The 27,987-nt window shown below is 45.3% G+C and overlaps 2 protein-coding genes across 2 annotated transcripts in view; one reads left to right on the forward strand and one right to left on the reverse strand.

Moving 5' to 3' along the window:
* The window catches only part of PDXK (pyridoxal kinase), an 81,035-nt gene extending 60,728 nt beyond the window's left edge, over positions 1-20,307 (reverse strand). The window contains exon 1 of the mRNA XM_074969388.1: positions 20,167-20,307. Within this exon, the coding sequence (XP_074825489.1) occupies positions 20,167-20,262 (96 nt within the window). The 5' untranslated portion in view covers positions 20,263-20,307. The remainder of the gene's footprint in view (positions 1-20,166) is intronic.
* LOC141988467 (uncharacterized) lies at positions 4,893-12,926 on the forward strand. The gene is made up of 3 exons (XM_074954268.1): positions 4,893-5,475; positions 6,055-6,493; positions 12,881-12,926. The coding sequence occupies exons 1-3, from the start codon at positions 4,893-4,895 to the stop codon at positions 12,924-12,926; spliced, it is 1,068 nt and encodes a 355-aa protein (XP_074810369.1).
* Positions 20,308-27,987: the final 7,680 nt, after the last annotated feature.

Raw genomic sequence — 27,987 nt, forward strand, 5'->3', positions numbered from 1 at the left:
AAGAACAGACCCTCTGAAATGTAGGTCTCCTGTTAATTTTTGAAAGGGGCATGCCTAACTTAAGAATCTCTTTCAAGACATAACTTTAAAAAAAATGCACGTTTAGTACGCAACATTTAGCTCTTGGATGTTGCTGTATGTCAGCTGTCCCTAGTTAGATTTGTTCCTACATCAAGTGATAAAGGTCAATAGTAAAATTAACACTACATTTACAGTAAGTTATGTTGAGTGACGTAATGAGCTCTTGCCTTTCTAAACTGAATTTTAGTATCTTGGGGTTAATATACAATTGCTATTTATATAGAAGACCCAGAAGGCCAAGCTCTGTCCTCAGTTAAATCTGTGAAGCCTCTGACTCAAACAAGGGTGTAACTGAGGACAGAATTTTGGCTCCACGGTCACAGGAAAACATGACATCCACCACTGAGAGATCTGACTTAGGGATTTGACCTACCACAAGAAATTTACACATTTAGATGCAATTTCTTTTATCTTTCACTTTTTTAATTCGAAGACTGTTAACCTGTAAAGGAAGAAGTCCGTATTTATATTCTATTCCCATGTGATCCTGCAAGAAAGCCATGGTGCCTAATTTGTGGCAACAGGCTAGTGTTCTAAATCCAAGATTATTATTATTGCTGCTGCAGGATCAAACAAAGCAAAAGATGGGTGCAAGATATAAACTTGTATGCAAACACCAAAAGGCATGATCATATTTAAGGCAATAAAGACATGACTCAGGAAATTGCTCATATAAAATCCCTTCCCTTCCTCCTCTGCCCATGTTCAGCAGATATGGACGTTCGCCTTTTTGATGGATGTTTGTTTTGAATCCAACATAATTGCTTTCATGGTGTTTACTGGGACAGCTGTGACAAGTCCATAAGCCAATCTTGTATACCCATTTGTGCTGGCTTTTGATGAGGCAGAGTTTGATCAGGTGTTTGGAGGTGATGGGAAGGGGGCTTATTTCTGCATCATAAGATCTTGGATATACTGGAGCAAATTCAGTTCAGTGGCATCTGTGCAATCCCAGTTATTTTACTATTTGTGTCTTTGTCGTGAGTTTCTCACCTAGCCATTACATCCTCCAATGTTTCACTGCTGAAAAATAACTGCTTACTTAGACTCGTGTATGTGGATTGTCTGTTAACATCAATATAATCTAGGATGGTTTTTACATTAGGATGGGAATGTTTTCTTCAAGAAAACAGTCTAAAGATTTCATGCATCTCTCCTTGCCATTGAAAGTTTGTGTGTTGCTGTATTGGTCAGATAAAGGCACTGTAAAGTTTGCCACATCTGAGGCAGCCAGCTGGGACTTCTGTGTCCATTTGCCCCTTTTTTGACCTGAGCAGCTAGTTAAAGTTCAGAGTCCTGAGGATGTTCCAGTTGGGGGCAGAAATTGACAATGGAGTCTGGTATTTTCTTTGATGTACTCTTGATTGTTTACAAGCAGACAACCCATGCCTGCCAATAATCGGGGGGCACAATGCAAAGGGGGAAGCCACATGACTGCCCCATGTGTCGCCTCTGGGAGGAAATTTCCAGCCCCACCTCCCTGGGCCAGGACAGTCAATCCTGCTGGCACCTGGGGGGCTGAGGCCATAGGAGCAGGAAGCATGTGCCTCTGGACCGGGCCGGGGCCGGCTCCAGCCTGGCGAGTCTCACAGCACAAGTGTCTCCCCAGAGCTCCCGTGCCCTCATGGACACCTCAGCGGGTGAGGGGTGCGGGCAGTTCCCCTACATCCGGCTGAGCAGGGGGACCTTGCTTTCAGCACCTTCCCCAGCAACATCCCACTCTGTGTCTGGCCCGGGACCACTGCACTCTCCCTGCAAGGGGGTGAGGTGCGGCGCTCTGTCCTTCTCCTGCTGCACCTCCCCCCAGCACATTTCCAGCTTGCTCGGCCTCTGCCCTGGCAGCCAGGCCTAGACAGGGAGTGGAGGGAGCAGGCCACCACCGTCTCCCCCAGCCAGGCTCCCTTGCAGACTGCGACCCTGAGCGGAGTCAGCCAGCGTCAGAAGCATCACCCCCTCAGCTCCCCACCCGGGCCTGGCTCCTGGGGAGAGGGGCTGAGCAATCTGGAAGTGATCTAGGAGGAGCTCAGCAGGAAAAAGACAGAGTACCCCTCCCTTGTTGACAGGCCAAGCAGAGCAAGTTCTGCAATGGCAGCTCAGCACTCTCATAAAACTAGGAGGGCACATGACCCCACATGTCCCGTCCCGTCCCGTCCCCCCCCCCCGCCCCCTGAGAAAGTCTCTGTGATTACAAGGAACATACAAAGTCCTGCTTCTCTGAATGCAGGAGGAACCAAAACAAAAAGGACAGGTTTTTTTGCTTGCTGCCCCTAGCTTCTTTAGCCAACACCAAACCCAAACAAACACACTCCCTAGCTTTTTCTAGGGTCATACACACAGGTGGTGGAAGAAGGGGTGCTGCTGCACCCTCTAACTTGAAGTGGTTATTATATACAGGGTTTACAGTTTGGTTCAATGGCTCGCAACAACCCCACTATGAAAACTGTTCCAGCGGCCCTGGTCACACACTGTTCTTACAGGCTGCTGCTATGACTACTAAGACCTGGTTGACACTAGAAAATTATGTTGGCATAACTAGGTCACTCAGGGGGTGCCAAAAATCTGTAGAAAGCCATTAATCTGTGGGAGCAGAGCCTATTTTGCCGACTTTGCCAGCGATCTGAAATGTAGTTGTTTGCGCTTGCTGTGGCGCTAGTGTCATGATCTATTGGCCTTGAAGAGAAGCAGAATAGTGAACGTATGTAGCGCAATGGAGAATTAGAACAGTAGCGCTTAAAGTCCTTGGGCAGTTCACTTGTTCTGGTGTTAGAGAAATCTAGGCTCGGGAAGCCAGTCAATTGACTGGCCAAGTAATGTCAGCTGGCTGGTAGTTTTATTCTTTGTTACCTTTACTATTCTAATAAATTAGTGCTTTAAAATGTCAACAATGGTCAACTGTTCAATATTTGACTGGAAGCCCAAATGCCCAACCCTAGTTAATGGCTAATTTTAGTTAATAGTGTGCAGAAAAGGATAATATTTTATACCAATAAGTACAATATAGATGGTGTACATTTGCCAGCAACATTCCTATGACAAGTTTATCTATGTGCATTATTCCATAACTTTGAACTTTGTAAGTATGGAGAAGCATTGTAAAAATAGTTGAACAGAGTCAGCGAGTGCATTCCTGCTACAACATTGCTTAAAGCCATGATTTGAACACATTTTGAAACCCTAAGAGAGTTGGCATGTGCTCACACCAAACAAAGTCAACTTCTTGGGGTTTTTTCTTTTTAAAAGCTGTAATGCCAAATGTGGCATCGCTACAGTTAGAAATGTGTTACTGCAGACTATAGGCTGTGAGCAGACAAGTATAGCACACTTCACACAAGCCTCAGCTACAGTCTTTTAAAACTGATTTCCATTCCTTTAAGAGTTTGTAAATAAGTAGGAAACTGAGGAGCAAAGTATTTAAAGAAGATCAGAGAGATTCATTACATAACAGTACTTTGTGATCCCTGGACTAAGGTAATATAGAAGTGCAAAGTAGACTCATCAGAATTTTTTACTGGAATGGTTTTTCAACGAAAAATTCCCTTTTTGCAGAATTTGTCTAAAATTTTTAATATTCCATCAGGAACCACTGAAATGATACTTCCCCAGCAGCCATTGCAGGGACAGAGGGAAAGACTGAGCACCCCAGCTCTCTTCTCTACAGCAGCAGGGTTTGCAGGGAGGCTGAGAGTTGGGCTCACAGCCTTCCTAGAAGCCCAGCTGGAAGGCTCTTGTCAATGACAAAGTGAAATTGACCGCCTTCCAGGTAAGCAGCCAGCAAGACCAAAAAATAAAAAAAATTTAAAAAATTCATTTTAGTTTTCTCAGGAATCCCTTCCCAGGAAAGTTTCATAGTTTGGACTTGTCCCAATTCGGGACAAAATTGTTTAACAGTAAAAAAAATTTCACAGGAAGGGATTTCCATTTTCTGGCAAGCTGTAGCAGAGTGCTTTATAAGTACAGTATTACATAAACTTCACACTACTCTGTGCCATTTAGTACATAACCCATGTTCTATAAAATCTATGGTTAAACTAGAGCAGGCAAACAGATTAAGCAGCTTGCCAGTGTCACAAGATCAGCCTGCCCAATTTTAATGCTATCTGAACTCTTACCTAAGCCTACCTGAGAATGTTTGACAGGAGAATACTGTACCATTTTAACTTAAAACTTACAATTTAAGAGCAGCTTATTTCAGTTTAGCTTATACCAATTTCTAATTGACTTCCTGAAATAAGCCTGGTTTAAACTGAAATAAGAAAATCCACACAGACTTTTGCACCCATTTAACAAAATCTGTAGCATTAGTTAAAAACAAAAAAAACCCCACACATATTTGCTCTCTCTGGAACACTGCCAAGCAAAGTTATTTTGATTAAAACAATCTATATGAGCTATCTGCACTGTTCCGGAGCAATTGCTAGCGGTCACAAAGTAGTATGGCATCTTAAGGGAGACTAAGCCCTGGTCTACACTAGGACTTTAGGTCGAATTTAGCAGCATTAAATCGATGTAAACCTGCACCCGTCCACACGATGAAGCCCTTTATTTCGACTTAAAGGGCTCTTAAAATCGATTTCCTTACTCCACCCCTGACAAGCGGATTAGCGCTTAAATCGGCCTTGCCGGGTCGAATTTGGGGTACTGTGGACACAATTCGACGGTATTGGCCTCCGGGAGCTATCCCAGAGTGCTCCATTTTGACCGCTCTGGACAGCACTCTCAACTCAGATGCACTGGCCAGGTAGACAGGAAAAGAACCGCGAACTTTTGAATCTCATTTCCTGTTTGGCCAGCGTGGCAAGCTGCAGGTGACCATGCAGAGCTCATCAGCAGAGCTGACCATGATGGAGTCTCAGAATCGCAAAAGAGCTCCAGCATGGACCGAACGGGAGGTACGGGATCTGATCGCTGTATGGGGAGAGGAATCCGTGCTATCAGAACTCCGTTCCAGTTTTCGAAATGCCAAAACCTTTGTCAAGATCTCCCAGGGCATGAAGGACAGAGGCCATAACAGGGACCCGAAGCAGTGCCGCGTGAAACTGAAGGAGCTGAGGCAAGCCTATCAGAAAACCAGAGAGGCGAACAGCCGCTCCGGGTCAGAGCCCCAAACATGCCGCTTCTATGATGAGCTGCATGCCATTTTAGGGGGTTCAGCCACCACTACCCCAGCCGTGTTGTTTGACTCCTTCAATGGAGATGGAGGCAATACGGAAGCAGGTTTTGGGGACGAAGAAGATGATGATGAGGAGGAGGTTGTAGATAGCTCACAGCAAGCAAGCGGAGAAACTGGTTTTCCCGACAGCCAGGAACTGTTTCTCACCCTGGACCTGGAGCCAGTACCCCCTGAACCCACCCAAGGCTGCCTCCTGGACCCAGCAGGCGGAGAAGGGACCTCTGGTGAGTGTACCTTTTAAAATACTATACATGGTTTAAAAGCAAGCATGTGAAAGGATTACTCTGCCCTGGCATTCGCGGCTCTCCTGGATATACTCCCAAAGCCTTTGCAAAAGGTTTCTGGGGAGGGCAGACTTATTGCGTCCTTCATGGTAGGACACTATACCACTCCAGGCCAGTAACACGTACTCGGGAATCATTGTACAACAAAGCATTGCAGTGTATGTTTGCTGGTGTTCAAGCAACATCCGTTCATGTGTTATCCTCAGGAGAGTGAGATATAATCCATGGTCACCTGGTTGAAATAGGGTGCTTTTCTTCAGGGGACACTCAGAGGAGCCCATTCCTGCTGGGCTGTTTGCCTGCGGCTGAACAGAAATGTTCCCCGCTGTTAGCCACAGGGAGGGGGGAGGGTTGAGGGGGTAGCCACGCGGTGGGGGGAGGCAAAATGCGACCTTGTAACGAAAGCACATGTGCTATGTATGTAATGTTAACAGCAAGGTTTACCCTGAAAGAGTGTAGCCAGTGTTTTATAAAATGTGTCTTTTTAAATACCGCTGTCCCTTTTCTTTTCTCCACCAGCTGCATGTGTTTCAATGATCACAGGATCTTCTCCTTCCCAGAGGCTAGTGAAGATTAGAAAGAAAAAAAAACGCACTCGAGATGAAATGTTCTCCGAGCTCATGCTGTCCTCCCACACTGACAGAGCACAGACGAATGCGTGGAGGCAAATAATGTCAGACTGCAGGAAAGCACAAAATGACCAGGAGGAGAGGTGGCGGGCTGAAGAGAGTAAGTGGCGGGCTGAAGAGAGGGCTGAAGCTCGAATGTGGCGACAGCGTGATGAGAGGAGGCAGGATTCAATGCTGAGGCTGCTGGAGGACCAAACCAGTATGCTCCAGTGTATGGTTGAGCTGCAGCAAAGGCAGCTGGAGCACAGACTGCCACTACAGCTCCTGTGTAACCATCCGCCCTCCTCCCCAAGTTCCATAGCCTCCACACCCAGACGCCCAAGAACGCGGTGGGGGGGCCACCGGCCAACCAGCCACTCCACCACAGAGGATTGCCCCAAAAAAAGAAGACTGTCATTCAATAAATTTTAAAGTTGTAAACTTTTAAAGTGCTGTGTGGCATTTTCCTTCCCTCCTCCACCACCCCTCCTGGGCTACCTTGGTAGTCATCCCCCTATTTGTGTGATGAATGAATAAAGAATGCATGAATGTGAAGCAACAATGACTTTATTGCCTCTGCAAGAGGTGATCAAAGGGAGGAGGGGAGGGTGGTTAGCTTACAAGGAAGTAGAGTGAACCAAGGGGCGGGGGGTTTCATCAAGGAGAAACAAACAGAACTTTCACACCGTAGCCTGGCCAGTCATGAAACTGGTTTTCAAAGCCTCTCTGATGCGTACCGCACCCTCCTGTGCTCTTCTAACGGCCCTGGTGTCTGGCTGCGCATAACCAGCAGCCAGGCGATTTGCCTCAACCTCCCACCCCGCCATAAACGTCTCCCCCTTACTCTCACAGATATTGTGGAGCACACAGCAAGCAGTAATAACAGTGGGAATATTGGTTTCGCTGAGGTCTAACCGAGTCAGTAAACTGCGCCAACGCGCCTTTAAACGTCCAAATGCACATTCTACCACCATTCTGCACTTGCTCAGCCTGTAGTTGAACAGCTCCTGACTGCTGTCCAGGCTGCCTGTGTACGGCTTCATGAGCCATGGCATTAAGGGGTAGGCTGGGTCCCCAAAGATACATATAGGCATTTCAACATCACCAACAGTTATTTTCTGGTCTGGGAATAAAGTCCCTTCCTGCAGCTTTTGAAACAGACCAGAGTTCCTGAAGATGCGAGCGTCATGTACCTTTCCCGGCCATCCCACGTTGATGTTGGTGAAACGTCCCTTGTGATCCACCAGAGCTTGCAGCACTATTGAAAAGTACCCCTTGCGGTTTATGTACTCGCCGGCTTGGTGCTCCGGTGCCAAGATAGGGATATGGGTTCCGTCTATGGCCCCACCACAGTTAGGGAATCCCATTGCAGCAAAGCCATCCACTATGACCTGCACATTTCCCAAGGTCACTACCCTTGATATCAGCAGATCTTTGATTGCGTGGGCTACTTGCATCACAGCAGCCCCCACAGTAGATTTGCCCACTCCAAATTGATTCCCAACTGACCGGTAGCTGTCTGGCGTTGCAAGCTTCCACAGGGCTATCGCCACTCGTTTCTCAACTGTGAGGGCTGCTCTCATCTTGGTATTCATGCGCTTCAGGGCAGGGGAAAGCAAGTCACAAAGTTCCATGAAAGTGCCCTTACGCATGCGAAAGTTTCGCAGCCACTGGGAATCGTCCCAGACCTGCAACACTATGCGGTCCCACCAGTCTGTGCTTGTTTCCCGAGCCCAGAATCGGCGTTCCACAGCATGAACCTGCCCCATTAGCACCATTATGCATGCATTGGCAGGGCCCATGCTTTCAGAGAAATCTGTGTCCATGTCCTGATCACTCACGTGACCGCGCTGACGTCGCCTCCTCGCCCGGTAGCGCTTTGCCAGGTTCTGGTGCTGCATATACTGCTGGATAATGCGTGTGGTGTTTAATGTGCTCCTAATTGCCAAAGTGAGCTGAGCGGACTCCATGCTTGCCTTGGTATGGCGTCCGCACAGAAAAAAGGCGCGGAATGATTGTCTGCCGTTGCTCTGACGGAGGGAGGGGCGACTGACGACACGGCTTACAGGGTTGGCTTCAGGAGGCTAAAATCCACAAAGGGGGTGGCTTTACATCAAGGAGTAGTTCAGGCAGGACTTCACGGAGGGTTCCAATAAGAAATGGTGCACCTAAGTTATTGTTCTTATTGGAACAAGGAGGTTAGCCTGGCCTCTGATTGATACATGGCTAGATCTACCTCGCAGCACCTTCTCTGTGAGTGACTGCAGTGTGACCTAGAGGAATGAGTCCCCTAGACAGGGCAGGAAGCAAATGAGTACAAAACAAATCTGGTCTATTTCTTGTTTTGATCCACTCCATCTATCTTTTACATCTTTGGCTGGCAGCAGACGGTGCAGAAGGACTGCAAGCCATCCACATCTCATGGCTGCTCGGCAGAAGATGGCACAGTACGACTGCTAGCCATCCTCATCTCTTGCCTGCCTGGCAGAAGATGGCACAGTACGATTGCTAGCCATCGTCATCTCTTGCCTGCCCGGCAGAAGATGGTACAATACGACTGCTAGCAATCCGTATTGCCTGCCTGCTCACCATTAGACGGTTCAATACGACTGACTGCAGGACTAAAGAGAATGACCTGGTCAAGTCACCAAAAATTTAGTCCCTGCGCCCATGTCTGCCCAGGCGCTCCCAGCCGACGTGGCCAGGAGCACCTCGGACATGACGAGGACGGGTACCAGTCATACTGCACCGTCTGCTGCCAGAAGGCAATGGGTTGCTGCTACTGTGTAGCAATGCCGTACCGCGTCTGCCAGCACCCAGGAGACATACGGTGACGGTTACCTGAGCGGGCTCCATGCTTGCCGTGGTATGGCGTCCGCACAGGTAACTCAGGAAAAAAGGCGCGAAACAATTGTCTGCCCTTGCCTTCACGGAGGGAGGGAGGGAACGGGGGCCGGACAATATGTACCCAGAACCACCCGCGACAATGTTTTAGCCCAATCAGAGTGCTCCATTGGGCTGCTCTGGACAGCACTCTCAACTCAGATGCACGATTGTTTGCCGTTGCTCTGACGCAGGGAGGGGCGACTGAGGACACGGCTTACAAGGGTAGAGTTCACGGAGGGTTCCAATAAGAAATGGTGCACCTAAGTTATTGTTCTTATTGGAACAAGGAGGTTAGCCTGGCCTCTGATTGATACATGGCTAGATCTACCTCGCTGCACCTTCTCTGTGCGTGACTGCAGTGTGACCTAGAGGAATGATTCCCCTAGACAGGGGAGAAGGCAAATGAGTACAAAACAAATCTGGTTTATTTCTTGTTTTGATCCACTCCATCTATCTTTTACATCTTTGGCTAGCAGCAGACGGTGCAGAAGGACTGCATGCCATCCACATCTCATGGCTGCTCGGCAGAAGACGGTGCAATAGGACTGCTAGCAATCCATATTGCCTGCCTGCTCACCATAAGACGGTTCAATAGGACTGACTGCCGGACTAAAAAAAATGACCTGGTCAAGTCACTAAAAATTTAGTCCCTGCGCCCATGTCTGCCCAGGCGCTCCTGATCGACCTCACACAGGCGACCAGGAACACCTCGGACATGACGAGGACGGCTACCAGTCGTATTGTACCGTCTGCTGCCACAAGGCAATGGGTTGCTGCTACTGTGTAGCAATGCCGTGCCGCGTCTGCCAGCACCCAGGAGACATACGGTGACGGTTACCTGAGCGGGCTCCATGCTTGCGGTGGTATGGCGTCCGCACAGGTAACTCAGGAAAAAAGGCGCGAAACAATTGTCTGCCCTTGCTTTCACGGAGGGAGGGAGGGAAGGGGGGGACTGACGATATGTACCCAGAACCACCCGCGACAATGTTTCAGCCCCATCAGGCATTGGGATCTCAACCCAGAATTCCAATGGGCAGCGGAGACTGCGGGAACTGTGGGATAGCTACCCACAGTGCAACGCTCCAGAAGTCGACTCTAGCCTCGGTACTGTGGAAGCACTCCGCCGAGTTAATGCACTTAATGCACTTCTGTGGGGACACACACACTCGAATATATAAAACCGATTTCTAAAAAACCGACTTCTATAAATTCGACCTTATTCCGTAGTGTAGACATACCCTAAGAAGCAGTGATAATTGCTGTAGTTACAAGGGCTCTGGCATGGAGCATACTAGACTATCTGTCCCCAAATGGTTCCACAGAAAGGGTGGCTAAAGCCACCCACACATGGGGAAAGATTAATTAGCTGGAGGGTACCAAATAAATCAGTGGCCAAGCCAAGAACTGGTCTCAGGAGTAGAGTCCAAGTCACTCTGCTCCAATCACGTGACTGTAGTCACCGGGTATAAAAACAAAATAAAATATTTGTGAGTGTGTACAGGCACACCCATTTTCAGGTTTCACAAACAGCTCTCTCTATTTTACATTGCACAAGAAGGCTAATGTTGTAAGAACAAAGCCTCTCTCCTGACAGAGAACTGCAGTTTTTTTCAGCTTGCTGTGGATTGGCTGACCTGACTGTAATATAATGGGCTGTCAAAGGAAAGAAAGACTACAGCAGCTTCCTTTGAAGCACAGAGAATTTGCTCTCATGTCGGTTTCTAATTCTCTGCTTTCCTCTGAGAAAGCTCACATAAGTGAACGTCTCTAATAAGCAGCCAAATTCAAGGGAAGGCTAATGCATTTTTAAAGATGTTCCTTCAAATCAACCTTCAAGCCACAGCACAAATATGATCAAATCATTCCATTTTATATTTCTCCTCTGACAGACTAATATTATTCAATTCAAGACACTAAGAACACGCAGTGCAAGCCTCTATCAGATTTCCCTGAAAGCCATTTCTTTCAGCACGCTAACTTCTCTCATCCTGTGCCATGTACATTTTTTCCAAAAATCATCCTCCTGTGTCTGGATGACGCACACAGCAATCAGCTTCTCTCCCTGCGTCATACAGTTCAGTTCTGTATCAATCCAATGAACAATGACAGAAGTTTTTAGCATAGCTTCTTCACTAATCTCTGATTGAGCATACATTTGGCATGGTATTAAATGATGGAATTGTATAGGCATTGATTTATTAGGGGAATGGGAAGACAAGGAAATCTCAGCATCTACTTCCCCCTTCACTCTTATTCAAAGCAAACAAAAGCCTCCCTGTTCTTCATCTCTAAAGGTACATCTCGAAATGTAAGCTTCCCAGCCAGGGAATGTATTTTCCCTTCCTCTACAAGTGAGGGATTGGACTCTGCTCCAGGCATAGCAAATAGGAGTTTTGCTGTTAACTCTGCAGGGAGCAGACTCAGCTTATGTATTTTGTGATATGCATTATAAGCTGCTAGATAGGACATGCTGTTTGCCTCAGTCCACAGATTTGAGGTCTTCTTGCTGCTTCCACCCTCATCAAGGAATTCCACAAATTGATCCATGACTATAGCTAAGTAGAGTCATGCGCAACACTGTGCAACTAAGTTTACAAGTACATATTAGCAGAGATGGGCCTTCACCAGAGCATCAGATCTGAATGTTCAGCTCTAGATCCAAACATCATGACTCTGGCCTATTTCTACGTATCAGATAGCACAGGAAGGAAAAAGTATTAAACAATTATCAAGTTATGTATAAAAACATCCATACAAATTATACAGCTCTGGGTTCTTTTCAAAAGCATATTGCTCTTATAGATGTTTGGGTATGTAGCTGTCTATATGTCTTACCATTGGTATGGTCCTTAGCACTGTTCTTTTGCACAAGTCAGAGTGCTCTGGGTGGGTCTGTTCTTTAAGAAAGAGACTGTCCTATTGAGAATAGTCAATCTTCTCCCAGGCAGAGGGGTGATAAATGGATCACACCCTAACCCATTATAGTTTCTGAGATTTCAGCTCTCTAAAAAGAGAACAGTATAAACCTACATCAAGGAGGGAGACTCCTAAAACCAGAAAAAGAACAGCCAAATACTTGATGGAGGCCAGTAGGCAGAGACCTTGCTTTGCCAATGGGAGGTGCTCAGATACTAAAGGTGATGGGTGCCAATGCAAAACTTTAAGATAGACAGCTACTCGCTGTGTTTGGTAACTACTGTGTGAACGACCAAAGGTCTGATTCTGTTTCCAGTGACTACAATGGGAGCTGGAACAGGCCACAAGTGAGAGTTGGTTATTCTAACATATTGTATACCTCAGTGCACTTGACTACCAAATTATGAAGGGAGTAGTCTACAGGGACTGGCTGAGCAGCAAGAGTCAGGACTTCCAAGTTCTATTCCCAGCTCTAACAACCTGCTTGTGACTTTAAGCAACCCACAGCTCGCTCAAGCATAAAAGGAGTGAAATACACACCTCTCTCACTGAGGTGTTATATGGCTTCAACCAAAGGATACTGAACTTGAGGTCTAATCAAGGAAAATCATCTCAGGCTCCACACCTATCCCTGAGCTCTCCTGTCCATTTGAGTTTATAATCACATTTTCCCATTTTAAAATAATTACTACACCCCCCGCCCCGACCCTCCATGCTGTCTTTTCCCCACACAAACAGGGGGGAGGGGGAAATTACCACCAATACAGGTGAAGCCATGAAACTCACTATACGCCTGGCAGAGACAAGTTTAAACTGAAAAAAGTCCCCTCCCCTCCCATCTCTGTTTTAGTCATCTTAGGCATTAGCAGATAAAAGTCACACCTTTGTCTGAAGATTTTTTAAGTTGAGTATTCCTTTGTTCTTTGGAAAATCAGAAGCTCAGATTTAAAGCATGAAGTAGTGAAGGATGAAGTAGCATGAAGGATAATGCTAGATCTTTAGATGTCTGGAATATGAAAGGGCACAATACAGGAGTGCTGCAGACACAATGGGATTTACAAATAGAGGAACGGAATCCCTTGGATTTGCAAAGTGTTTGGTTGTGGAGTTTTTCTTCACCACCAGTGCAGCCTCACTAGTGGTAGCACTAATGCAGACGGACCAACGTAGTGTTTTCATCACTGTGGCAGATTAGACAACGTTGTGATAAAAATGTCTTTGCCTTGTCTACGCTAGCACACCCTCCATTGTTACCACCGTTCTGGTAGTGCAACACTGTAAACCACGCCAAAGGCATCTAACACCATGTGCCAAACAGAGTTACATTAAAAGCAACAGCGCATACTCACTGATTTCTCTGGTTTTTTAATCTCTTCTGTTCACCTCCCCATGATTGCAGGGGTTTTTTTTTAATCTGGAGAGTGTGAAAGTAGAATGAATTACATTGAAATTATAATTCATTAAAGAAATGCTACTTGAAGGGTTTGTTGAAATATAGTTGTCAGGAAGAGAAACATTAAGGCGTGTGAGACAATGGGTCCTCAAACTAATTAACTTAGAGCTCCTACTGAGCTAGGAGATTGGTAAACATTAGTATGCAAATAAGATATGTATGTATATTTGTCAGTTTCTGCTTTCTTTTGTCTCTTATGTTAAATTGGCTTTGGCTTAGCTGTATAAATAAGTTATCTTGAACCTCAGAGAAGGGCTCACATCTGGGTGCATTAGCAAGGCGCTTTGCTAATAAACAGAGTGGTCTGACAAATTATGTGAGTCCTGAATCTGACTTTGACAAGAGAAACCACAGGGTGACTATATTTTAAATTTGTGTGTGAAGAATGTGCATCACTCTGTACTCATCCAGATTAAAAAAAAAAAAAAGACTGTGTCCTAAGAGGAAACCATAAAGTTCAGAAAATGGGCAAAAAACAGGTCTATATACTTACAGCTTGCTTGCTTTAGGTGGAGCCTAATGAAACTAATAATTGTTAAGACTTTGCTGTTCACTTAAACAAGATCTGCAACAAACACAAATCTTTTAAATTAAGATCTGTTCTTTTCACAGGTCCTGAATGTTTTACCTTTTGATGCAGTAGGTATTTGGTAGAGAAAAGGAAGGTTGGCTTCTTGAAACAGACTACTTCTGTTAATTGTACACGATTCACTTGCTATCTATGGAAGCACAGTTTACAAATATTAAAGGATCAGACCTGTTTAAAAAAAACAAAAAAACACACATTTTGTGTAGCAAGGTTGTGTCTGCAATTGGCTTCTACTCTACTGAAGTAATTACAGCTGGGAAAGAGATGCTAATAACCTTTAGACCCATCCAGAGATAAAATTACACTTGTTTGTTCTTTGAACGTATGTACTTTGAGACATGGCAGATTTGCTAACAAACCATAGGTGAAAGGTCTCCTGTCTTGATCTCTCCCCCCACGTAGAAATGAGGATCTCATGGGAGTCATCCCTCTCAACATCTGCATTATTCCTTATTAAACTTTTTTAAACAGTTTCTGCTGACACAGTTGTGCTGGTAGTGTGCGGGGAGGGGAGGGGGAGTAATTTTGCTGAACTGGCTTTTTAAAAAGCTGTTCTCAAGATAGCCTTGAACGCTTTCTAAAAGTGCTCTTAGAGCTAATTCGGCTGCACAACATGTGCTAGTAAAAAAAAAAACCCCCCAAAACACCAATGCTGCCAGATTTGTAATATGAGAAGGACACTGACCTGCAGAGTCTCCATTGTACACGTATGTTTTCATGCAGTAAAGGTTATTTACCCTTTACGGTGGGCTGTCATGGCTCATGCAATACTACATTCAGCTGATAACCTAAGTTTCCACAAGCTATTTTCCCACCATAATTTAACTTTTTACTGTATGTCTGCTCTTCCTTTGAAGCATCCCCTCATTTCTAAAAGTTAAAACAAAGCTAGTGCTACTGAAATGTGTAGTACTGATAGCTCTGGAGACTAAAGTCCTTTAACCACAGCAAAGCAGTTGCCCTGCTGCATCTGCTCTGAAGTATCCTAACTTTGACCTAGAGAGACTGTCTCTAGGGTTTGAATTATATCTAGGGTTCCTATACTGTGCCCATCACTCTGGTATCTGAACACCTGAAAGAACAGTTCATTATTTATGTACAGTCCTTGACCTCTGATTTTTCTTTTCAACAAGATGGCTTTTGAGATGTGGACAAGTCCCTTCTAGGAATAGGCTAGAAAAGTACAAGCTATCTTCACATAAGCCATCAGAGTACATTTGGTACCTGCCAGATTGGTCTGCATTCAGACCTACAACCTAGAAGTGTGACCGACTCTATATTTCATTACCGAAGAGCCACCTAGTCACCTGTAAGTTAGTGTTGGACAATATTTCAAACACGGTTTTAAGCTGAATTGTCCATCCTTACTTCACTTTTGATAACGTTGAGTTCACATGATAATTCCCTCCCATCCTTGCTCTCCTGAAATATGGGGGAATCTCCTCTGTGTTTTCACGTCTTGACTCTATTAGAACAGCTATCTGTACAAGGGAGCTAAAAGCATTGACAAAAACACCAACACTTTGATCTAGATAATGAGATTGTTCATGGTGGGTTATAATTTAGAGACAAACCTCCCTATTGTGGAACAAAAGACCTTTTGAGATCTGTTCAGCGTAGGCTTCTCCGCTGAATGGAATGAGCTGTCTGCTCAAGCAATAAAGATGACAGGTGATGCTCATCGTCTTAGCTCTTTCAGGGATTCTTTTCCATATACTAAAAAAAAAAGGGTGGGGGTATATTTCCAGTCCCCCTGGAAGTCTGAAAGAGGTAAAATTATTGAACTCTCAAAAAAGGACATTTCTGTGTTATTTAGAAATGGGCCCAAGCCACAGTCTTCAAGTATAGGTATGAACTTTCCTTGAGTTTGTGGGTGTTCAGATCTGAAGTTTTGGTCTGAACCAATCGCTAATGCTAATCTTTGTGCTGGGCAAAACAGTTGCGGGGTTTGCTTTTATTCTGACCTGTTGCAGTATAGTCAAAATAGGCTAGGTGCTATACAGGTGTATAGAAAGGCACAGAGCTTGTCTTGTTCTGACCACCTAAAATGACAGAGAAAGGGCTGGGAAAAGGGGTGCAACATATAGTTACTTTATCTAGGATGTTGGGTCTCCGAGGAAAAAACTTTGCTGCCTTTAACACTCCATGGCAAGTGTTTGCAGGCTAATATCTTGCTTTGCATTCTAGGAAGAATTTGTGATCACATTCCTCTACTTTTCATTCAGTCAGGTGATGACTGAGCCCAGAGCCTCAGCTGGTGTAAACTGGCATAGCTTCACTGACTTCAAAGAAAAATAGGGCAGATCTTCACCTTGAGCTGTTTCACTTAACCAGAGAGAATTGGGAGATTGGAGTCGGTGGAGATTTTTTGCATCGCTTTATAAACACACTTCACTCATGTTCTTTGGAATCCTTCAACTAAAGAGGCATGACAGAAAGGCCTGCTCTAGTTTGTTCTGCCATCTGAAGAGCAGATTTGAGGCTGGTGGAGCAAGGTTAATTTGGGAGAAACATGAGATCTGGTAAACAAAAGGTGTCCACCTCCAGGAGAGAGAGACATGATGCAATGTAGCAACCTACATAAACGGATCAAGAATGGATACCCATTGATAAGTATGGTAAAACATCAAACACTGTGAAAGCCCTGTCTTGGCAGACTGTTCTTACCTCTGACCACTACCAGAGGAGCCTTTACATTTTGGCAACACTGGTATAGTGTGTCATGTCAATAAAAATATTAAATTAAACTGAAATTCTTATACCGCTCTAGCTGATGTCCTGCAAGTTTTAATTCAACCTTGAATGTTGATGTGAATTCAACTGTGACTTCCTTGCCATTTGGAGCAATTGCGAATAGAGTAAAAGGAGGAGTAGAAGGTATAGATATTCTATTTGCTAGCATCCTAAATGGTGCACTGAAATCCATCATGTTTGGAGGGCTGTTCTTAAAAATAGGAAAACTGAATGACTCCAGATCCCATGAGGATGTGACGTCTCCATGTTGGGGAAAGCAAAAAAAAAAAAAAAAAAAAAAAGTGGTCTTACCAGAGGATAATTTTTGCACGCCACTGTCGGAACAGATGTCAGAAAATGCCTGTCTCCTCTGATGGGGTTTAGAAGCTGTGGGGGTAACTTCTGGTGTGTCATGGTAGCTGTTTGAAGGCAGAAGTAAGTGGTCTTCCTGAACAGCGGAACCTCTCCAAGCTACATTAGTCTGAATCAGAACTGAATAGTGCTCCAACATTCTGACTCACTGATGTTTCAACTCTGATAACAGGATATGAAAGCTATTCAAAAATCAAAACTAATCTGCAGTAAAGATGACAGCTGTCCATACTTGCAGCAGGGTGAGCAAAATCAAATCAAATCATAAAATTTAAAAAAAAACCAGTGCTTTCATTTGGCAACCATGGTTTATAGTTCAGAGATCAGAGTCCTTGCAGTGTCTGAGAAATGAATTGCTGGGCAGTCTCACAAAGGCAATGTTCAGTGTTTTTTCCCATCTCCTCCTCACCTTGGCTAGGACAAGTTTATTTTGCTGAGTGTTAAAGAGCTTATTGGAATTGGGTATATTTCTTTGTGGTTTGATTTTATATACTGCTCACCAAAAACTATTGTCTGAATCTCGCTGTTTTTCTCTTATGACTGACTGACCAGAACGTAGAGACTGTTTTTGCTATTGTCCTTCATTCAGAAGAGGAAAGAAAAGTAGGGTAGCATTTAATAGAAAAATCTATAGCTAGTTAGAACTTCAAAGTTGTACATCATTATTACAAAATGGTAAATTCCTTTATGGTGGCATCATTAGTAAAGCTAGGCCTAAATGCTGGTAAAATCAACTTTCTGCATTTCTTTTTTCAAAAGTAGCATTATCTTCCCTCAAACTTTTGAAAGTGTGATGACTAATGGTCTTTCAGGAGCTCTCTTTAGTTTCCATGTACCAAACCTCTCAGTTTCTCTCTTTTCGCCAAAAGTTAACAGCTTTGTTATACTAACTTATTACTATTAGCATCCTACAGCACCTAAGCAGAAATAAGATCCATTTCTGACCACAATCTCAAGACTTCTTGACAGCCATCTCCAATTGTAATGATCCTTTTATACATGAAAGCCTGGAATAGTCTAACAGCAATTGTTTTGTAGTCTTTGTGCATACTTTTCTGAAGCTAGAAGAGTACATAAGCTGGAAAACTCATTACAAGTACCTTATGTAAGAGGCAGTGGAGTAAGAAAACAGTTTAACAAAGGAGATCTGAAAAACAAACTGTGGTGAGAACGGTTATGTGTAGATCCAAGTTGCTATCAGCACTTGGACCAGGTTTTCAGTGGATCCACTGACAAGTTTTCAATAAAAATGTAAAAATATAACTAGATGTAATATTTTCACTGAAGACAAAGAGCTATACACTATATGCCAAAAATGGAGGTAGTCTAAAAATAGCCATACATGGCCTGCCTAGCAGATTAACAGTAACACCCTTCCAATACAAAAATCCATCCAAGTTTGACTTCTGTCACTGGGCTGCCAGTACTTTGTCCTTTACCAAGTTAAAAAAAAAAAAACTTCCTCAATCTGCAGACATCTCATTTAACCACACTCCAGAACTATCAACTCTGCTGTAAGGAGCCACATTTAACCCTCCTTGATTCAGCTGATATGAGACAAGAGGGGGAAAAAATTGGGGGGAGGGGGATTTGAAGGGGGCACATTTGAAGGGAGCATAAAGGGTATAGAACAAATCCCCAAGCCTGACACTGTCCCCTTATTAAATAAAGGATTCTTATTATAATTCTTATTATAATTCTCACAGTTCTGATGACTAATAAGATACCCAAATGTCACTAGAGCAATTTGCTCCCTTCCCTTCGTGTTTCATCAGCCCAGGTTTGCACAACCTTCAAATATAATGATAGGCATATTTATTAGCAGTTTGCTATAAACAATTCTTATGGCTCTGGGGGGTAGCCCACAGGTGTAATAATTCCTTCCAGCACTAGCTTTTATCATATGCCATGGCACTGAGGAACTTTAAAAACTTATATTGTATGACTTCTGTAAACAGCATCCACTGCTACTTCAGTAGGTATTTTAAAAATTAAAAATACTTCAGTGCCTTCCATCCAAAAGCACTTTGCAAGCATTAAAGTTTGCCTCAAGCGGGTCATGAGATTATGGGTTCTATTCCCATTTTACTGATGAGAAAACTGGGATACACAGAGGTTAAGTGACTTGTCCAAGACATAAAGGAAGTCTGATACAGTGGGGCTAGAACCCAGGTATTCAACTCCCAAGCCTGCACTTAAGCCATAAGGCAAAAGTTATCACCAGACAACCTTAGGCCCACCTCCCCCCATATCTATAATTAAAGAAAGATTATTCCTTATCTTATTCTTGCCAAACTCTGGACTATGTTCATTCTCCTGGTTACAATGTCCTCATGACTTCATTAGACTTACATTTGTTTTATTGTGGATCATAGTTACACAAGTACATAGAATTTGCCATTTAGCACATCAGATTATTGGTTAATCAAATCTGGCTTCCGGCCTCCATCAGCGGCCAATACAGGATACTGACCAAGGTGAGAAAACCCACAATGCTTATGACTGTGTAGTGCTCTACATAGGGTGACCATAGCTCCCTGAACCAGCAGTAATGAGAGGAGAGCATGAAACATGATATCTGATTAAGTATGCTTTCTAAAATAGGGTAGTCAGTGTTTGTAATAGGCTTTGAGAATATAAAGCACTAGGCATTATCATTTAAAAAACGAACAGTCACAAGCATTTCCAGTCCCTCTTTAAACCCACCTACCACAGTATTCAACTCCATGCATTTTTTTTAAAAGCCAAACCCCATTTACAAGATGAAAAATTGGTATAGCACTCAGTATACTACGGATGATTGTATAGCTATCAAATAAAGAAGCGTCCTGCTTTAAACCCCTTCGCACAAGCGTAAGGAATAGCTGGGTACTGACATGTACCTGTTTTGTGAATCTTAGCCAGCCTGTATTAACCGAGAACAGCGCCGATCAAGGACGTGTCTCCTCACTCACACACACACACACACACACTCCGGAGCCTTCCCTGCCCGGGCACCGGCGTGGCGCCCGCCTGGCAGCGGGAAAGTACCGCGCCCGGGCAGCCTCCTCCCCCAGGCGCCCGGCCCGGCTCACCTGCAGCGGGAAGCTCGCCGCCTTGTTGCCCACGTAGCCGCGCACGACATGGCTCTGGATGGAGAGCACCCGGCACCGCGCCTCCGCCTCCTCCATGCCGCCCGCGCGCCCTGCCCCCGCTGCACGCGGCCGGGGCCGGAGCCTCCCCGGGCAGCGCGGAGCTGCCGAGCCGCCGCCGGGCGCACAGGGTAGAGCGGGGCCGGGCAGCCCAGGCGGCGGAGTCAGGCGATCGGCGCAGACACCTAAGCCCCGGCTTACATCCGCCAGCCCAGCGCCGGAGTGAGCCGCCAGCGCCCGCCAGCGCCATTTAAAGGCGCCGCCGCCCCCCCCCCCCGCGGCACCCATACCACAGTCCCCCTGCCCCACACCTGGGGCCGCCCCCCTGCCCCCACAGTCCCACTGCACATCCAGTGCCGCCCACACCCAGTGCCGCCCCCCTGCCCCCACAGTCCCACTGCACATCCAGTGCCGCCCACACCCCCACGGCTCCTCACCCCCCCACACACCTAGTGCCGCCCCCCAGCCCCCACACCTAGTGCCGCCCACGCTCCCACTGCCCCTCACACAAAGTGCCGCCCCCTGCCCCTCCCCCCCACACCAAGTGCCGCCCACACTCCCACTGCCCCTCACCCCCCCACACGAAGTGCCGCCCCCCTTCCCCCACAGTCCCATTACGCATCTAGTGCTGCCCACACTCCCACTGCCCCTCACCAAGTGCCACCCTCCTGCCCCAACACCTAGTGCCGCCCACACTCCCATTGCCCCCCACACCAAGTGACACCCCCTGCCCCCACAGTCCCATTACGCATCTAGTACTGCCCACACTCCCACTGCTCCTCACCCCCCACACCAAGTGCAACCCCCTTGCGCCCCCACAGTCCCACTGCACATCCAGTGCCGCCCACTCCCACTGCCCCACACCTAGTGCCACCCCCGTCCCCAGTCCCACTGCACATCCAGTGCCACCCACTCCCACTGCCCCGCACCTAGTGCCACCCCCGTCCCCCCAGTCCCATTGCACATCCAGTGCCGCCCACCCTCCCACTGCCCCCACCCCTCCACACCTAGTACCACCCTCACTCCCCCTGTCCCATACCCCCACACACCTAGTGCCACGCCCTGCCCCCAGTCCTATTGCACATCCACTGCCACCCACACTCCCACTGCACATCCAGTGCCACTGCCCCATACTCCCACACACTTAGTGCCAGCCTGTTACATCCCATCCTGGCCCACAATCATATATAAACCATTAATTTAATACAAGAGACTGTGAAGCTAAGAACAGCCATATTGGGTCAGACCAAAGGTCCATCTAGCCCAGTATCCTGTCTTCCGACAGTGGCCAATGCCAGGTACCCCAGAGGGAATGAACAGGACAGGTAATCAAGTGATCCATCCCCCATCATCCACTCCCAGCTTCTGGCAAATAGAGGCTAGGGACACCATCCCTGCCCATCCTGGCTAATAGCCATTGATGGACCTATCTGCCATGAACTTATCTAGTTTTTTTTTTAACCCTGTTATAGTCTTGGCTGTCACAACATCCTCTGGCAAAGAGTTCCATTGGTTGAATGTGTATTGTGTGAAAAAGTGCTTCTTTTTGTTTTAAACCTGCTGCCTATTAATTTCATTTGGTGACCCCTAGTTTGTGAGTTATGACAATGAGTAAATAACACTTCCTTATTTGCTTTCTCCACACCAGTCATGATTTTATAGACCTCTATTATATCCTTGTTTAGTCATCTCTTTTCAAGCTGAAAAGTCCCAATCTTATTAGTTGCTTCTCATACAGAAACTGTTCCATACCCTTAATAATTTTTGTTGCCCTTTTCTGAACCTTTTCAAATTCCACTATACCTTTTTGGAGATGGGGCAACTACATCTGCATGCAGTATTCAAGATGTGGGTGTACCATAGATTTATAGAGAAGCACTGAGATATCCTCTGTCTTATTCTCGGTCCCTTTCTTAATGATTCCCAACTTTGTTTGTTTTTTTGACTGCCACTGGACATTGACTGGATATTTTCAGAAAACTATCCACAATGACTTCAAGATCTTTCTTGAGCGGTGGTAACTAATTTAGACCCCATCATTTTATATGTATAGTTGGGATTATGTTTTCCAATGTGCATTACTTTGCATTTATCAACATTGAATTTCATCTGCCATTTTGTTGCCCAGTCACCCAGTTTTGTGAGATTCTTTTGTAGCTCTTCACAGTCTGCCTGGGACTTCACTATCTTGAGTAGTTTTGTATCATCTGCAAATTTTGCCACCTCACTGTTTACCCCCTTTTCCAGATCATTTATGAATATGTTGAATAGGACTGTCCCAGTACAGACCCCTGGGGGACACCACTATGTACCTCTCTTCATTCTGAAAACGGACCATTTATTCCTACCCTGTGTTTCCTATCTTTTATCCAGTTACCAATCCATGAGAGGACCTTCCCTCTTATCCCATGATTGCTTACTTTGCTTAAGAGCCTTTGGTGAGGGATCTTGTCAAAGTCTTTCTGAAAATCTTAGCCTACTATATCCACTGGATCCCCCCTTGTCCACATGCTTGTTGACCCCCTCAAAGAATTCTTAATTAAATAAAGTCTCCCACTCATAAGGCAATTGCTGTATCTGTCACATACACTCCTCCCCCTCCCCACATTACCACCTCCACACACATACACACCCTTATACATCAGTGTACCCATTGCTCATCCCTGTACACATCACCTCCTACCATACCCCACACACTCAAATGTCACCACCTTCCCATCCCCTCACCACATAATGCAAACAATGCCACCCCCCACATCCATGAAACTCCCCAGCACCCAGTGCACTCACATCCAAATACTAGACTGTACACCTACCATTAGCTCTTGCAATACCCACCCACTGCAGCCACCCCAAACACTCTCCCACACACTGTGCATCTGACAGCCCCCAACCACCATCTACCCCATGCCCACTCCCTACTGCCACCTCTGTTACCCACTCACCATGGCAGCTACTCAAACATACATACCACACAGTCCATTATTGACTGCCTAGACATGGCAACTTTGAGAGCTAGGCACTGAGCTACACAGTGCCATTCAATGCACCCGCTGACACTTCTGATGGACACCAATGCAGAGCTACCCACTGAAAACCATCATATATGCACAGTCCCAGAGAGAGAGAACACACCAGAATTACATCATACAGCCATCACACTCCTACACACATACTTAGCCACCTCTCCCCATACATATGGAACATGCAGTGAACCCACACGCTATGGGCAATTCAACCACTGATATCATACATAGGCAAAGAATGTACAATACACCCTCTGGTACCACAAGAGCACACACCGCACACACTGACACTGCCCATACATGGCATACACAAAGCAATTTTTAATTGAGTTCAATGGTATTTTGGCATAACCAGCTACAAGAGTAGAGATACAATACATTAAGCTGCAGCCCAGGATAGGACTTCACAGCATGTTTGTGGATTTAATCCTCCTGTCCATTTGTCACTATTGACCATTCCTGATTCAGTCAAAGATTGACTCATAGCACGAAGTCCTCTCAGCGGTCTCATCTTTCTCCTACTAATGTGCAGGTTTTAGTCAACATTTTAAATAGTGGTCTTATTTCTGGTAATTTGAGGCAACTATGTTCCTTATACTACTTCATACTTTGAACAATCGAGTGGAAAATGCCTCTCTTTCACTCCCTTTCCTGCCACGTCAGTTGCAGAGTTGTTTCTCTCTGCATTTGCACTTCACTTTATGGCCTTCATTTTCCACCTGTAGTTTATGGTCTCATATTCTGTGTTTGGTAAGAGCCTACCATAGAGTTTTTCACCTTTTGCTATGGTGATTTGTGTAGGGAGCTGTATCAGTTTAGCATATTCTGACTTTTTCTGCCCAACACACCATACTTTGACGTTTTAGCTTTTGGTTCAGTGTCTTGGATATGTTCAGTTTTGGAGAGATTTGCTCCTCAGGTCAGGAGGTTAATGGTGCTGAGGCCTTGGATAACATCATATAGGAGTGGATTATGTTCTTGTTTGGATTTATCATTTGATTCTCTAGTGCTTTGTGATAGAGGGAGTGACTGCTGCTTTGCTTGAGATTGTTAAACTGCCGGTACTTACAGAAAAAGAATACGAATTAGGAAGAGAATTGTTCCAGATCTGCTCTGCAGCCATTAGTTATGGAGTTTCTCAATACCCAAATTTATTTGCATAGCTGTAGGTACAGGGTTTTAATGAAATTTTGTCTCAGATGGCTATTTAAGCAGGCTTTAGGCTTGAGACTTCACTCCTATCTAGTAGATGGAATTGAATTGTATTTTCATAGAGTTTTAGTCAGAAGGTTGTATTTATGCACACAATGAAATTACACACACTCACAGCATGTAAAAAATGCACCTATTGACACTACACACAAACTCCATACACTACTCACAAGTGATACCCAATTACATACCCTGCACAACATATAGTTACATATTACACACAAAAAACCACATTAAAACTTTAAAGTTGCAAAATCAAGCACTCAAAAGTTAGGAAATAGAATTAAGATTGCCCATGTGCCCTTAATTCAGCCCTTTATGTGTATTCATTATACTACAGTCTAATTATATGATCATGCAGTTTTTTCCCCCATGGGACCGGGACATATCAGGGTACAATCCAAACTAATGAGTAGCTGTTTCACCCCTACCCTCTAACGTACAATCCTTTGCTGATATAGTCTCCAGCCTGGACTGCTCACAAAGCCTCCAGCATATAAATCACCAGCCTTGGTTATATTGCATCGTGACCCTAATACCTCCAGTCTTAGATTTCCCCCCACAGATGCACGTCCTGTACCGTCTAACCTTCTCCTGGACAATACAAGTCCATTTTTTCTGTTATATAAATAATATACACACAGCTTGCCACCTCAAATGGAGTTTCCCAGACACTTCAATTCATGCACACTGGATTAGATAAAACAAAACAAGTATATTCACTACAAAGAGATAGATTTTAAGCAAGTTCAAGTAATGAAGCATGAGCATCAGAAATAATTACAAGAAAAAGATAAAATGCTACTGGTGCCTACTTAAACAATGTTCAATTCAAGGCACAGTTCTCGCACCACATGCTTTCAGCAGTCTTAGTGACCAAACTTTTTAGGTCAGGACCCCTCCCCTCATCCATCAGCTGCTTACTTTGGCCCTTCAAGTGCAGTAAATCAATGGGGAGGGGAGTACCTTAGGGTGTTTGACCGCCTCTTGAAAAACATTTCCAGCTGGGTATCAGGAAACAAAGTCTATGGGGAAGGATGTTCTCTGCTGCATTCTCTCTCACCTGTTTGAGTTTCCTTGTTTCCCTTGCTGCTTGAGGACTCTATTTACTGCCTAAATGCAATTTAAGCAGAGCACACATTCTTTTGTTTGAGACAGACCTGTTTGTCAACCTCAGTTTGGAACATGTTAATACCACCATACAATGGAATCTTATAGCTTCACATAGTGTTGCCACACATTTTATCAGGATAATAGTCATCAGCACGTTTGAGTTTTCAAATAATACCTCACAAGGCATATTTTGTGCAAAAATTTCTACAGTAGTGTGTACAGTGTGAATACAGGGATACATTCTGTCAGAGGGACCCTTACCTCATTTAGTGCACAAAGCTACTATTTTGTTTTATCCTCATTGAGCAGAGTGCAGTAAATAAGGCCTGAACAAACACTGCTATGGAAACAGAATTACTGATTTCCTCTCGGGCTTTCTTGTGGCATTTCTCATAATAATATCTAAGTGCTTCAAACAGTTTATTTTCACAACTCTCCTGTGCCGTGAACTAGCATTATAGTCCCCATTTTACAGACAGGAAACAGAGAGGAAGGTCAAAAATATCCACTAATTTTGGGTGCCCCATTTGAGATATCTACAACCTGATATTTCAGATTACTTAGCATTATATTGTATTTTGTGTGTTCAAAACACAGCTTCCATGGAGTTCATTCACATCTGTGAGTGCTCAGCTTTTATGCAAATCAGACCACATGCTCTCAAGTCAGGCACCCAAAACATGAGGAACACAATTAGCAACCACCTATGACAAGTTTGATTTAAATGTCTCGACCAGCATCACATCGGAACTTGATAGGACACGAAGAGGATAGAACCGAGTTCTCCAGGACCATGTTCCACTGCCTTACCATGAGACCTTCCTTTCCCTCCCTGCTTCACTCACCACAGCCCTTCTGCATTCTGAAACAAATGAAACAGGGATCTTATAGACAACATTCCCCTTCATTACACAACCCTGATTCATCTCCAGAGCAGGTCTATCCTGTGCAGCAAATGAGGCAGAGGGCCTTTGAAAAAAAAAATACCATAGCTAAAGCATCCAGGGAAAAATAATTAGAGGGTGCTTAGCCCCACACCAGCAGCCAAGCTCCCCCTACCCCCTTTCCCCTCCAATCAACTCCTTCTCCTCCCTGCAGTACCTCCAACCCACTGGCCAGCCTGCTGATCAACTCCTCCTCCTCATGCACACCACAGAACAGCTGTTCAACAGCATGCAGGAGGCACTGGGAGGGAAGGGGATGGGGCACAGGCAGGGAGGGGGCAGGGGTGGGGCTTTGGGGGAAGAGGTGGAATGGGGGGCAGGGCCTTGGGCAGAGCAGGGACAGGAAGAGGTGGGGACTTGGAGGAAGGGAAGTTGAGCACTCCCCAGCTAGAATGGAAGTTAGCAGTTCTGTGCGCAAGTAATCTTCATTTTAGCATTTCCTAACTTGAGTGCTTGGCTTTGCAATCTTAATGTACTTTTAACATGTGCATGTCAGAGGGTGTGCCTGCCTCAGTTTTTTCTCACCAGCTTCCCAGAAATAAGCCACAAAGGCTTTCTGTCCAATAGCTCACTTTCTGGGGGGGAAGAGGGGGAGAAGGAGGGGTATCTGCATTTATTAACAAAAACAATCAAAGTATAAGTCTCAAAATAAGCCACTCCCAGTCCTTTCTAGATTGCCACAGGACTCTGCATTCCTTATCCAACTCTCTGGCTCCAAGAAGTCAGCAGGCAAACTGTACTTTTGGCCTTGCCCTGATTTCTCAGAGGGCTTCCCTGGAATCCTTCATCACCTCAGCCCTCTCCAGGCTTAGCTACATTTCAATCTTCCAGGCTCAGGACTAGAGCACTGACTCCCAAGCTATTTTACCTGTTTCTTCCAACCCCACTTTCATAACCTGCCACAGAAACCCACCTTGTCCCCTGTGGTTCCTCTTCCAAACTGCCTTTTCTGCCCTTTTATAAAGCCCAGCTGTCTCAGGCAATCACCTGATCTTAATCCTTGCCCTTTTGGCTAAAAAGCAGTTAATTAGCAGCACACCTGGGACTGATGGAACAGCGTTGGCTAGTTCTAGGCCTCCTATTTATGTGAATGTGTGTGTAATTTCACAGGTTTTTTTAAGAAAGCAAACTGAAAAAAACAGAAATTCCATCATGAAGCATCATATTGACACCCTTAGAACCTCTGATCCACCACACAGACTTCTGTCACTTGCGCTAACAGAGTAACTGAAAGCAGTAGGATGTTGCTATTCTCTATGTGGGCCAGCACTAGAGGGCAATGGGACACTTTGCCAGTGAGTTTCACAGCTAATTACTGATAGCAGAGGAAAGGTGAGATTTAGGAATCCTAAGTTTCCTTCCAGGCTTTAGAGGGGAGTGTGCTCTAATGGGCATGGATTCTTCTGCCCATCCCCCCAAAATATGATCCCTTCTGTCCCCTCTCCCCACAGCCCTGTCTCTTCCCCACC

This window comes from Natator depressus, chromosome 1 (assembly GCF_965152275.1).
Source record: "Natator depressus isolate rNatDep1 chromosome 1, rNatDep2.hap1, whole genome shotgun sequence".
NCBI classification, from domain to species: Eukaryota; Metazoa; Chordata; order Testudines; family Cheloniidae; genus Natator; species Natator depressus.